This window comes from Myotis brandtii, unplaced genomic scaffold, assembly GCF_000412655.1.
Source record: "Myotis brandtii unplaced genomic scaffold, ASM41265v1 scaffold728, whole genome shotgun sequence".
In the NCBI taxonomy this organism is placed as follows: Eukaryota; Metazoa; Chordata; class Mammalia; order Chiroptera; family Vespertilionidae; genus Myotis; species Myotis brandtii.
The window spans coordinates 908,206-920,776 of NW_005370875.1; the positions used below are offsets into that span (position 1 = coordinate 908,206).

General features: G+C 44.7%; 1 protein-coding gene across 1 annotated transcript in view; it reads right to left on the reverse strand.

Moving 5' to 3' along the window:
* LOC102251193 (NACHT, LRR and PYD domains-containing protein 1-like) overlaps nucleotides 1-12,571 on the reverse strand; it is a 47,888-nt gene that overhangs the window by 23,508 nt on the left and 11,809 nt on the right. The window contains exons 2-3 of the mRNA XM_014530211.1: nucleotides 5,024-5,030; nucleotides 2,646-2,816 (exon numbers count right to left, since the gene is read on the reverse strand). Of these exons, the coding sequence (XP_014385697.1) occupies nucleotides 2,646-2,816; nucleotides 5,024-5,030 (178 nt within the window). The remainder of the gene's footprint in view (nucleotides 1-2,645; nucleotides 2,817-5,023; nucleotides 5,031-12,571) is intronic.

Sequence of the window (12,571 nt, forward strand, 5' to 3'; positions counted from 1 at the left end):
TTTGATGGAGTCTTTGGGGTTTTCTATGTATAGTATCATGTCATCTGCAAATAAGGACAGTTTTACTTCTTCTTTTCCAAGTTGGATGCCTTTTATTTCTTCTTCTTGTCTGATTGCTATGGCTAGTACTTATACTATGTTGAACAGGAATGGTGAAAGGGGGCATCCTTGTCTTGTTCCTGTTCTTAGGGGAAATGGGTTTAGTTTTTGCCTACTGAATATGATGTTGGCTGTAGGTTGGTCATATAGGGCTTTTATTATGTTGAGGTATAATCCCTCTATTCCAACTTTGCTGAGTTTTTATCAAGAAAGGGTGTTGGAATTTGTCAAATGCTTTTTCTGCATCAATTGATATGATTATGTGATTTTTGTCTCTCAGTTTGTTTATGTGATGTATCACATTTATTGATTTGTGGATATTATACCAGCCTTGTATCCCTGGAATAAATCCCCCTTGGTCATGGTGTTTCTAATGTACTGCTGAATTGGATTTGCTAGAATTTTATTGAGGATTTTAGCATCTATGTTCATCAAAGATATTGGCCTGTAATCTTTTTTTGTGGTGTCTTTATCTGGTTTTGGAATTAGGGTAATGCTGGCTTCATAGGAAGAGCTTGGAAGTGTGCCTTCCTCTTGAATTTTTTGGAATAGTCTGAGGAGGATAGGTTTTCTTTCTTCTTTGAATGCTTGGTAGAACTCCCTGTAAAGCCATCCGGACCAGAGTTTTTGTTTGCTGGGAGATTTTTGATTGCTGTTTCAATTTCTTCGGTAGCTATCGACCTATTCAGGTTTTTTGACTCTTCTTGGTTGAGTTTTGGGAGCTTGTATTTTTCTAAGAATATGTTCATTTCATCTAGGTTGTCCATTTTCTAGGAATAAAGTGGTTCACATTATCTACATTAATAAAAGAGAAACATGCAAATTGGTGTCACTTGGCTGCACCCACCAGCCAATCAGAGCGACTATGCAAATTAACCCTACAAATATAGCGGTTAATTTGCATACGCAGGCACGGAGCGAAGACTGAAGGCTCCGGTTGGAGTGAAGACTAAAGACTGAACACTGAAGACTGAAGAGGCTTGGCTTCTCTGCTGCGGCTGGACCAAAGGCCTGGGTCCCGGGTGCCGGAGGAAAACCGGTGCCGGCAGCTTGGTAGAACTCCCCTGTAAAACCATCTAGACCAGATATTTTGTTTGCTAGAAGATTTTTGATTACTGCTTCAATTTCTTCAGTGGTTATTGGCCTATTCAGGTGTTTTTATTTTTCCTGATTGAGTTTTATAGGCTTGTGTATTTCTAAAAATATGTCCATTGCATCTAGGTTGTCCATTTTGTTGGAATAGTGTTGTTCATAGTATTTTTTTTTATATAATCCTTTGTATTTCTGTGGGATCGGCTATTACTTCACCTCTTTCATTTCTGATTATTTTGTTTAGGGTCCTCTCTCTTTGCTTCTTGGTGAGCCTGGCTAGAGGTTCATCAATCTTGTTTATCTTTCAAAGAACCAGCTCTTGGTTTTGTTGATCTTTTGTATTGTTTTTTGTCTCTATGTTTTTTAGCTCTGCTCTGATCTTTATTATTTTCTTCCTTCTGCTTACGCTGGGCTTTTATTGTTGCTCTCTTTCTAACTCTTTGAGTTGTAGGGTTAGATAATTTATTACCATTGTTTCTTGTTTTTTGAGGCAGGTCTGGAGAGCTATGAACTTCCCTCTCAAGACTGCTTTCACTGTGTCCCATAGGTTTTGGATTGTTGTGTTTTCATTGTCATTTGTTGCCATGATGCTTTTTATTTCTTCTTTGATCTCTCTGGAAACCCAGTCATTGTTTAAGAACATGCTATTTACCCTTCAGGTGTTTGATTTTTTAAAATTGTTTTTATTGTGTTGATTTCTAGTTTTATGCCATTGTGATTTGAGAAGATGCTTGATATGATTTCCATCTTCTTGAATTTGAAGAGATTTTGTCTGTGATCCAATATATAGTCTATCTTTAAAAATGACCCATGTGCACTTGAGAAGAATGTATATTCTGTGGCTTTGGGGTGAAATGTTCTGAAGATGTCAATTAATTCCATCTGATCTAGAGAGTCATTTAGGATTGATGTTTCTTTACAGATTTTTTGTTTAGAGGATTTGTCCAATGGTGATAGTGGGGTATTAATGTCCCCTACTATGATTGTATTGCTGTCCATCTCTCCCTTCATATCCTCCTGTGGCTCCTTTGCTCTCCTCCTGTGGCTCCTTTGCTCTCTATCCTCCAGCCTCATTTGTTTGCTTTCAATTCCATGACAGCCCATCCTCCCTCCTGCCACAAGGCCTTTGAACTTTCTGCCCTCCTCCTTCACCTAGGTAAACCCTCTGTGTTCTTCACATGTCCTTCAATATTCTCTTTATTCAGGTCGTTTTCCACTGCAGGCCCTTATCTGGGCCTGTAATGACACAGTTGTTTGTGTGGTTAATGTCAGTCACTTGCAAACTCTGTGAAAACAGAATCCTGTCTGTGTTTGCTTACTGAAGTAGCCATGGTTAGAGAGGGGCTCAATGAATATTTGTTGAATACAAAGACCACACACCCATCTTAGACACAGCTTCTACCTTGGGTCTCCTGTCCATCCCTGTTTCAGATCAGAACCCAGGGGAGACTCACCTCAAGGTCTCCAGGTGGCAGCGAGGGCTTTTCAGAGCGTCACAAAGACTCTGTACTGCAGAGCAGCTTAGAGAGTTCCCACTCAGGTCCAGCTCCCGCAGGCTTCCAGGGACTTTGAGAATAGAGAAGAACATCTGCCACCAGGAATCTGTAAACAGTCCCCAGCTGTACCTGAGAGAGAGAGGGACAGAGGAGTTGTGACCGGTGTGTATGTGGGGTCTTATGTGCACACTGTGCTCATGGGATTTGGCCCCTAAGAGTGCCAGGCTTCCATCTAGAACTGCCCCTCTGTTCCCACCACCCTGGGCTAATTGCCCCTCCTCTGTGTGGTTTCTCACAGTACAGCCCTTGCCATTCTACGCTGCAGTGCTCATTTAGTGTGTCTGTTTCTGCATCAGTCTGGCAATTTCTTGTGGGCTGGGGCAGATGTTCATTTTTTTTTTTTAATCTTCAGTGTCTTGCATAGGGCCTGGCAAAGAGCTTGGGGATGCAGACAGTCTTCCTCTCATCAATACAGACATGCCTTTCATCCTTTGGCACAGATTTTGTAAAGTCCCAGTTTCCAGAAATGAAAGGAAGAGATGGGAGGTAGGAACAGAACTGGGAGAGGTGGTTTAAAGGTAGTTTTGTGATGGGATTTTTGTGTATTACTATATATACTGTTGTCCAGATTGGCTTGCGTGGGACCATATCCCCTTCCCAGGATAGCAAGACCATAGGGAGGTTCCCCAGGAGAGAGATGGCAAAAGGGACCGTTCTAGGAGAGAACATTTGTAGGATGTGGGAGAGGAGGATGGGTTTTGTTTGAAAGTTATAGGCTAGACTGCCTTGTATAATTTCCACCAATTTAAATTCTACATTTCACACACTATTTAAGTGATTTCATCTACTCCCAAATAAGATAAAATAGATTTTATCTATTTCAAGATGCAAACTGCCATCTCTATTTTATTGCCAGATAAATCCACCTCAATAGCCCAATAGCACCTTGACCCAATATGTCCCCAACTCCATTCATCTTTCCCTTCATGTCTGCGGACACTGAGTTAACTGGTAAGTGGCTCGAGTCTCTTATCCCTTTCTTTTGGGCTGTCCTGCATTTTCTGTCTGGGATATTTAGGGCCAGGCTCTGGGCTGTGACTGCACAGCCACTTCCTAGCCGACATCCAGTGCTGGTCAGGACACACTCCCCGGGAACCAGGTTCCCTGGTCCACCTGTCTGTGGGGACGCCTACTGGTCAGGTGTGATTGCCCGAATGTTTCTGATGCTCATGAGGAAGGGGACACCTTTCTCTAACTTAGTGTCCACGGGAGATTAGAATATGTTTCTTTCTTTTTTTTTTTATTGTTTTATTGCTTAAAGTATTACAAAGATTATTACATATGTCTCCTTTTTTCCTCCGCCCTTGACAATCCCCTGTCTTGCCCATATGTTTCTGATGCTCAGGAGGAGAAGGGGACACCTTTCTCTAACTTAGTGTCCACGGGAGATTAGACTCAAGGCCCACTTATGGGGAACACACAGTTGGCCATTCCCCGCACCACACCCCTGGGATGTCTTCTTAAGAATCTGCAGGCCTTAGGGTTCGCTCAGGACTTATGCCCCAAGTGCCTCATTTGCTATTGCAATACCGCTGGGCCGCAATACAAATTAGACAATGGGTCCCAATGGCCTGAGAATGGTACTTTCAATTTCCCAATTCTCATTGATCTTGACAACTTCTGCTGCCGTCAGGGCAGATGGCCTGAGGTCCCGTATATCCAGGCTTTTTTACAGTCAAGGACACATCCTTTTCTCTGTAACAGCTGCTCTCCCTCACAGATTTTCCTTCCTCTTTCAAAGCCCCCCCCCCATCCCCCATCTCAAATCCTCCTCTTCCTTCACCACTTTTGATCCCGCTGACCATCCCCTAGTCCCCCAGCCTAAGGCTCCTCAGTCTCAGCAGCCTAAGAGTCTGCCACCCTACCCAGCGGATCTCACTGCCACCATCCTGTCACATACCTGCTCCAGAGCAAGTTTTTGGCTCTCTTCCTCCCCCGACTCTGTCACTAGCCTTAAGTGCCCCCTTGGGGAGATTGCTGGTGCCAAATCTGGCTTCATGCCCAGGGCCACGTGAATACCCTCTGCTTGGCAGGCCCCTGCCCTCCCAGTCCAAGTGGATGCTGTCCCTAACAGGGACCCACAATGGAACTATCAGGAAGGGCAGACAGGTCACAGGTCTCGAGACCACATGGTTCTCTGCCTACTAGAAGGACAGAGAAAGGCAGCCCACAAAGCAGTTAATTATAAAAAATTAGCAGAGGTCACCCAGGAAAGACGTGAAAATCCGGAAGACTTCCCCTCTCGCCTTACACAGGCCATGAGAAAATACACCAACCTTGATCCTATAGGCCCAGAAGGATCCAAATCCTGAAAGGGACCTTTTATACATGACCTTTAAGGTTTTTAATGATCGAGAAAAGGAGACCCAAATCACTAAGGCCTTTCAGCTTCTAGCCACCACTCTGATAAATCCCAAATAAAGTACCGGTCCTCCAACCAAGGGTAAGTAAGGGGCTAAGCCTCCTCCTGCCCATGCTTCAAATGCAAGAGGAAAGTACACAGGATCAAGTCCTGCCCAAGCCTGAGACCCCGCCTGGGCCCTGCCCAAGGTGCGGGAGGGAAGGCCACTGAAATCAGACTGTAGTCTGGCCCCTCCAGGTCAGACCTCAGCAAGGCCGCCCTCTGGATCTGGTTTGGAGCTCCCAGACCTCCTGGGACTGGCCACTGAAGACTGAAGCTGCCCAGGCCCCAAGAGGGCCCCACAGACTTACATCACCGGGACAGAGCCTCAATAACGATTGTGGTGGCAGGTAAGCCGATCTCCTTTTTAAGTGACACCGGGGCCACTTATTCTGCCCTCTCTGGATTTGCTGGGACCCTTGTCCCCTCCTCAGTCCCTATTAAGGCGGTTGATGGATCAGTCTCACAGTCATTAGCTACCTCACCTCTACACTGCATCTTACTAAATACCCCCTCATCCACTCTTCTTGCCTGACAGGAGTGGTACACGCATCCCCTCATAAAGCCCAGTCGTCTTAAATGACAGTCACCTACTTCAGTTTCACTCTCATTCCACATAGATGTGCCATTCCTTAGATTACAAACACCTTATCTCCTCCGTGACTGTCTCTTCCTCTAAACAAGAAATACTCTCCTTTCTCGGACTCGCTAGATATTCTCGCCTTTGTGTTCCCAACTTCAGGCTTATCGCAAAACTCCTCTATACCATGACATGGCGAAGAGACTCTTCACTGAGCCTTTAGATCCCAAGGCCAGCATCCTCACCCCTTTAATGCTCTGAAAACTGCTCTGACCTCAGTGTCTTCTCACATCCTCCCATCCTCCCCCTTTTCCAAAGAACAACATTCTATACTGCAAAAACTACAAACGCTTACTTAACAGTCTGGCTATTATCAGAAGCTGAACTCATTATCAACCAAACCTTAGCATGTTATATTGCAGGAAAAATGTGGCAGTTTTAAATCCAAGCGGCTAGAGGCCTGGGAGAAGGCTGCTGGGCCTGCTCCCTCCTCCCCCTGCCTTTTCTCCAGTTTCATATGCTTATACATACTTTTCTAAAGTCTTTGGCAACTTAAACGCTTTAGAGCATTGCTGGATTCAACGATAAACATCTAAATATTTCAATAAGTTTTAAGTTCACCTGATTTTAACTTTTATTACAAAATATCTATAAAATAAATTTGAAACTTAATGTAATGTCTTGTACTTTATGAAAAGTATATTTCTTAAGAGTGAGAATGTTCATAAATATCAATTTAAGAAATGTTGGTTGTTTACTTTTTTATTATCATTGAAAAATAAGGTTTAAATATTCTATGGTTTTAATAATAGAGGGCATAAAGCATGAACATGCATTTTTAAAGGAAAAAGAAAGTGAGTTATTTAATATCCAACATTTATAGGGAACTCATGCAACTTAACAAGAGGAAGATAAACAATCCAATAAAAAAATGGGAAATGGACCTAGATAGACACTTTTTGAAAGAGGACATACAAAAGGCCGAAAGACATATGAAAACATGCTCAAAGTCACTAATTATACGAGAGATGCAAATCAAAACGACAATGAGGTATCATCTTACACCCGCCAGAATGGCTATCATCAACAAATCAACAAACAACAAGTGTTGGAGAGGATGTGGAGAAAAAGGAACCCTTCTGCACCAGTATGGAGCCTCAAAAAACTAAAAATGGAACTCCCATTTGACCCAGTGATCCCACTTCTAGGAATATATCCCAAGAAGCCAGAAACACCACCCAGAAAGGATATATGCACCCCTATGTTCATAGCAGCACAATTCACCATAGCTAAGATTTGGAAACAGCCTAAGTGCCCATCAGCAGATGAGTGGATTAAAAAACTGTGGTACATCTACACAATGGAATACTACGCTGCAGTAAAAAAGAAGGAACTCTTGACATTTGCACATTTGCAACTAGAACTGGAGAGCATTATGGTAAGTGAAATAAGCCAGTCAGAGAAAGATAAATATCACATGATTTCACTATTTCACTCAATATAGAGAACAACATAGACTGATGAACAGGGAGAGATCCAAAGACAGAGAAACAGCGATCAGACTATCAATCCCCAGATGGAAAGTAGGGGAGGGTGGGGGTAAGGGGAAGAGATCAACTAAAGGACTTGTATGCATGCATATAAGCCAAACCAATGGACATGGACAACAGAGGGATGAGAGCATGAGTGGTGGTGGGGGAGTGGGGGAAGTTGGGGGTTAATTGGGGGGTATGAGGACACATTTGTAATACCTTAACCAATAAAGAAATTAAAGATAAAAAACTAAAGTGAGTTAAAGTTGTAAGAATGTTTATGAAAGTTGTAAAAAGGCTCATGAAAGTTATAGGTTTGTAGGAAAAATGTTAAAAGGAAGTTATATAAATGACACAGGCCAATAAGCCAGAACAAGCAGAATAGGGAAACTGAGATAATCAAACAGCAGTCCACAGCCATCTGGTAAATCCTATCTTCCTAATCCAAGGACACTTAAAAGTAAATAATTTAAGAATAAACCTCATTTTGGTATATTAGACTACAAGCCTCCAAACTAATGTCTCTTTCCTTCCACCAGGCCATTTGACATAACTCTTATTGTTCTAGCTTTTGCCCCAGTAATAATAAAATGTATAAAACAGTTTGTCTGCATCAGATTACAAGCCCTACTTGTACTCAGGAAATACCACCCCTAGATACCATCAAAACCTCCTTTTGTGCCCAGGCCTCATCGTCCCTCTGACCCCCAGAGCAAGGACAATGGGCCAGGTCCAGGTGTAGAAACTCAGCAGGGTAGAAAGCTCCAGAGGCCTAGCAAGGGACAAAACTGGGGGAAAACAAAAACCTCGCCTCCAGGGTAACCTACCCTCCCATTAGCCTTCCTGGAGAAAATTAGCCCCTCTCCCATTCCAGCCAAATGACTAATAAATTATATACCTAGACTTTCACATTCCTGCAGATTGTTAGTGACAACAATCCCCCACCCGGCACAGACTATCCGATCCGAACAGTGCAAGATATTTCTAATTCATTACAGACCTCTGGCTCCAGCGCGATTTAAAGGATTTGTCTCCAGAACACATCTCTTTGTTCACCTTCATAGTACTCTTATTATCCCTAAAATGGTCTCCCTACTAGCCCTAGACCAGCGGTCACCAACCTTTCAGACCGCAAAGGGCCACCATTGGTCTATGGACCACCGGTTGGCAACCGCTGCCCTAGACTATCTTTTAGCCAAAGAGGGAGGGGTTAGTTTAATTGCTAACACCTCCTGTTGTTTTTATCTAAACTCTAAAGGTCAAATAGAGGAAAGAACACACACATTCTATAGAATACTCAATGGCTCAAGGAGGTCAGACAGGACAGCATAGTCCATATGGTCCAGCCTACAAGGAGCTCGGCCAAAATTAACCTGGCTTTTACCCCTTTTGGACCCCCTAACACTATTTCTCCTCCTCCTCCTCCTCCTCTTCCTTTTCCTCCTCCTCCTCCTTGGGTCCTGCATTTTAAAATTAGTTACCTGGTTTATACAAACCAAATTACAAGTCCTAATTAACCAGACAGTAGGACAGTTTTCCTTACCCAGGTAAAGGGACCCTATAGGCCTATATCCCAGGAAATAATCTGAATTTACTCCTTAGGCATCCATGACACGCCCCCCCCCCTCCGCCCATGCAAGAAGCAGACAAAGAGATATGGCGACCCTATCCCCCTCCTTTTCCTGTATATATACCCTTTAAGATGGGAATGAAAGGGTTAATCAAGAAATAGGGCTCTAACTTAAGTTTGTTCTACAAATCTATGCTTTGCAAAAACATGTTCCCCTTGAGCGAATATCTTACAGGAACTTCTGAGACCACAACTCTTGCACAGACCAGATACACGCATCAACAGAAGCTGCTTGCAGCATAGCCCAGATACGTGTGTCAGCAGAAGCCTCCTGTAGCTCTCCCTAAGCACCTAAAAAACCTTCTTCCTCCCCCATTTGGGGCTGACTTCTTTCTCAACCTCAGCCCGCCTGCACCCAGACACCTTAAATAAATATCATTTTGACTACATTAAGCCTTGAGTCCGTTCTGTGCAACCTTGGCCCAACTCAGAACCTTTCAGTGTTATATTAGGCTACTTCATAACATAAGAAGAAAGTCTTTCTCTCTCTATATATAAAAAACACAGTAATATGCAAATGAGGTTGAGACTCTGTAACAGTCACGACCAGTGCAGGAGGAGGGGTCAGGTGTGGCCCTGAGCCTGAGAGAACAACACAGAGGGGCACCTGCTCCAAGCCACAGACACGGCTGGGGGCAGGCCCCCAGCGGACACACACACACACACGGGACGCCTGCTCTGAGCCTACGCTGCTGAGGTCACCTATCAGGGCTGCGAGGGGAGAGGAAAGCCTAGCCTGCTACGTGTACCACTGCCCAGGAAGTGCTTGGGCCCCTTGGTCTGAGGGGTTTTCTCCGGGGCAGTCTCCTAGTTGCTTCTCTGATCCCGGTCAAGGGAAGGAGCCAGGCATGGGGGGAAACAAGGCCAGACCAATCCGGATTTTCCAATTTTTCCTGACTGTGTTTGCTCCAGGGACTGGCGGGAGGACGTTCTCCGCACAAAGGAAGGAAGGCAGAGGTGCTCCATGGCAAAGGTGAAGGCACAGAGTGCTGGGCAGGGCAGCCACCGCAGGGGCCATCCCTGGAACCTCTCAGCCCTCCAAGGGCATCAACTCGGGATGTCACAGATGGGGAAACAGACCCAGAGAGAGTTTAGACCTGCCCAGGTCAAATAAAGGCTTCCAATTCAGCACTCTCTTCACTATTCTTCAAGTTCACAACCATTGACTGAACACTTTCTATCAAGTTCCTAGAAGGTGGTAATCCCTCACCAACTGTGGTTTTTAGAGGGTTCCCTTTTGGATGTTCACCTTTACACAGCTTTCTCAAAGAGGCACTTACATGCCATACATCTCACCCACAGCAGGCATACTGTTTGGTGCGTAAATTTCCACAGCAGCTCAACCATTGACACAACTCGCTTTCAAATGTTTTCATCATGCTGTTTGCCCATCTGCAGTCAACCCCACCTCAGCCCCAGGCAACCACAGGTCTGCTTTCTGTCTCTGTAATTTTGTCTTTTCTAGAAATCTCCACCCTCTTAAAATAAATAAATAAATAAATAAATAAATAAATAAATAAACCCCAAGAAGAATGCTGCTGCCCTCAGGCTGGAAAGGGGAAGATGACTGAGGGCAAAAAAGATGTCTTCATGAAGGGCCTAGAGTGTGGGGCCTGGACCCTCCTGCTTCAATTCCCAGATGAACAAACTCAGGCTCAGAGAGACCTGGGGTGTGGTTCAGTCTTTTCAACCCATGCCTGCATCCCAGATGCTAATGACAGTGGCTGCAGCTGTGGTACTACTCAGGGCCTGGCCTGGCCATGCTGGCCCTCCCCCAAGAGGACACAAACACACACACGGCACCTGCTCTGAGCCTCCAACGCGGCTGGGGTCAGGCCCCCAGCAGGGACACACACACACACACACACACACACACATGGGGTGCCTGCTCCAAGTCTCTGTGGCCAGACTGTGGCTTAGGCCCATGCCCCTGAGCCGTCAATAGGACAACTCCTGAGGGCTCCCAGACTGTGAGAGGGGGAAGGCTGGGCTGAGGGCCCCCCACCCCCCAGTGCATGAATTTTGTGCACCGGGCCTCTAGTCTACACTAATAAATGACAAAGATGCTAATTGACCATACCTTTGCTACGCCCACCAGCCAATCAGAGTGACTATATGCAAATTAACCCAACCAAGATGGCGGTTAATTTGCATATACCGGCTGGGAGCACAGACTGAAGACAACGTAAAAGGAAGCGAAGCGCTGCAGAGGGGAGCAAAGTAGATGTGGCGGAGACAGGAACGGAGCCAAGGCAGCGGAGGTGGGAGCAAAGCAAGCTGGGCGAGGAGGCGGGAGGGAAGCAAGCCGGGTGGTGGAGGTGGGAGGGAAGCCCGCCTCAGCGGGTTCCGCTCCCTTCTCTGCTTCGCTCCAGCCGAGGAAGTCCTATTTTTGCAGGAATCTTCCTGCAACGGGACTCTAGTATAAAAATAAAGGGCCCTAGAGCATCAGCCTGCAGACTGAAGGGTCCTGGGTTCGATTCCGGTCAAGGGCACATACCGGGGTTGCAGCCTTGATCCCCAGTAGGGGGCATGCATGAGGCAGCCAAAAAAATGATTCTCTCTTATCATTGATGTTTCTTTCTCTCTTCTCTCTTCCTCTCTGAAGTCAATAAAAATATATTTAAAATAAAAAAATAAAGAAATGAAGCTGACTGTGAAATAAAATGTACAGTATGGCTCAGTTTTGCTCTAAAATGTGCATAAAAATAAGACTAGAGGATATATACGTCAGTTTATAATGATGGTCACCTGTGAGTGATAGAAATGGGTTTGATATTAACACATTGTTTGCGGGTAGTTTTTATCACGCGCTAACAGGTGGCGCGGGCCATTTTTGCTAATTTTTTGCGCAAATGGCAACTTTCAGTGAAATTACGATAACTTTAGTTTACATATTTATATGTTACCCGCATTCTATCGCTAGTCTATAAAAAACGTATTAATACATGTCCCGCGCTCTACTACCAGTCAACGTAAAACGTATAAGTAAAACGTATAAATACGTTTCCCACATACAATGTGTTAATTTTGCTTATTTACATGTCCTCATTTTTTTTTACAATGAACATTAGTTTTAAATTAGAAAAAAACAAAATTGTAAATCTGTCCTATATAGTAAAAGAGAAACATGTAAATTGACTGTCCCTCCACTACGCTCACCAGTCAATGAGCAGTGAGTATGCAAATTAACCCAACAAAGATGGCAGGTTAATTTGCATACACAGGCACCGGGTGGAGAGCAGAGCAGGAGAGCTGGCAGACAGTGGAGAGGCTTGGGGAAATTGGCTCCCCAAGCTGCTAGACGGAGAGCAGAGAGGGAGAGCTGGCAGTTTGGAGGACTTAGCAGAGTGGGAGGCCATGGGACGAATACAGCGCAGGAAGGGAAAACCAAAATTGCAGGGATCATCAGGAATTTGGGGAATAGTAGTTTTGGTGGCAGCCCCAGGACCAGAAGCGAAAGCCCAGAGCACGGGGAGCACCAGGAATTCTGGGAATCACAGTTCTGGTGGCAGATGGATCTCCTAGACCAGTGGTCTCAACCTTCCTAATGCTGCAACCCTTTAATACAGCTCCTCATGTTGTGGCAATCCCCAACCATAAAATTATTTTCGTTGCTACATCATAACTGTAATTTTGCTACTGTTATGAATCATAATGTAAATATCTGATATGCAGAATGTA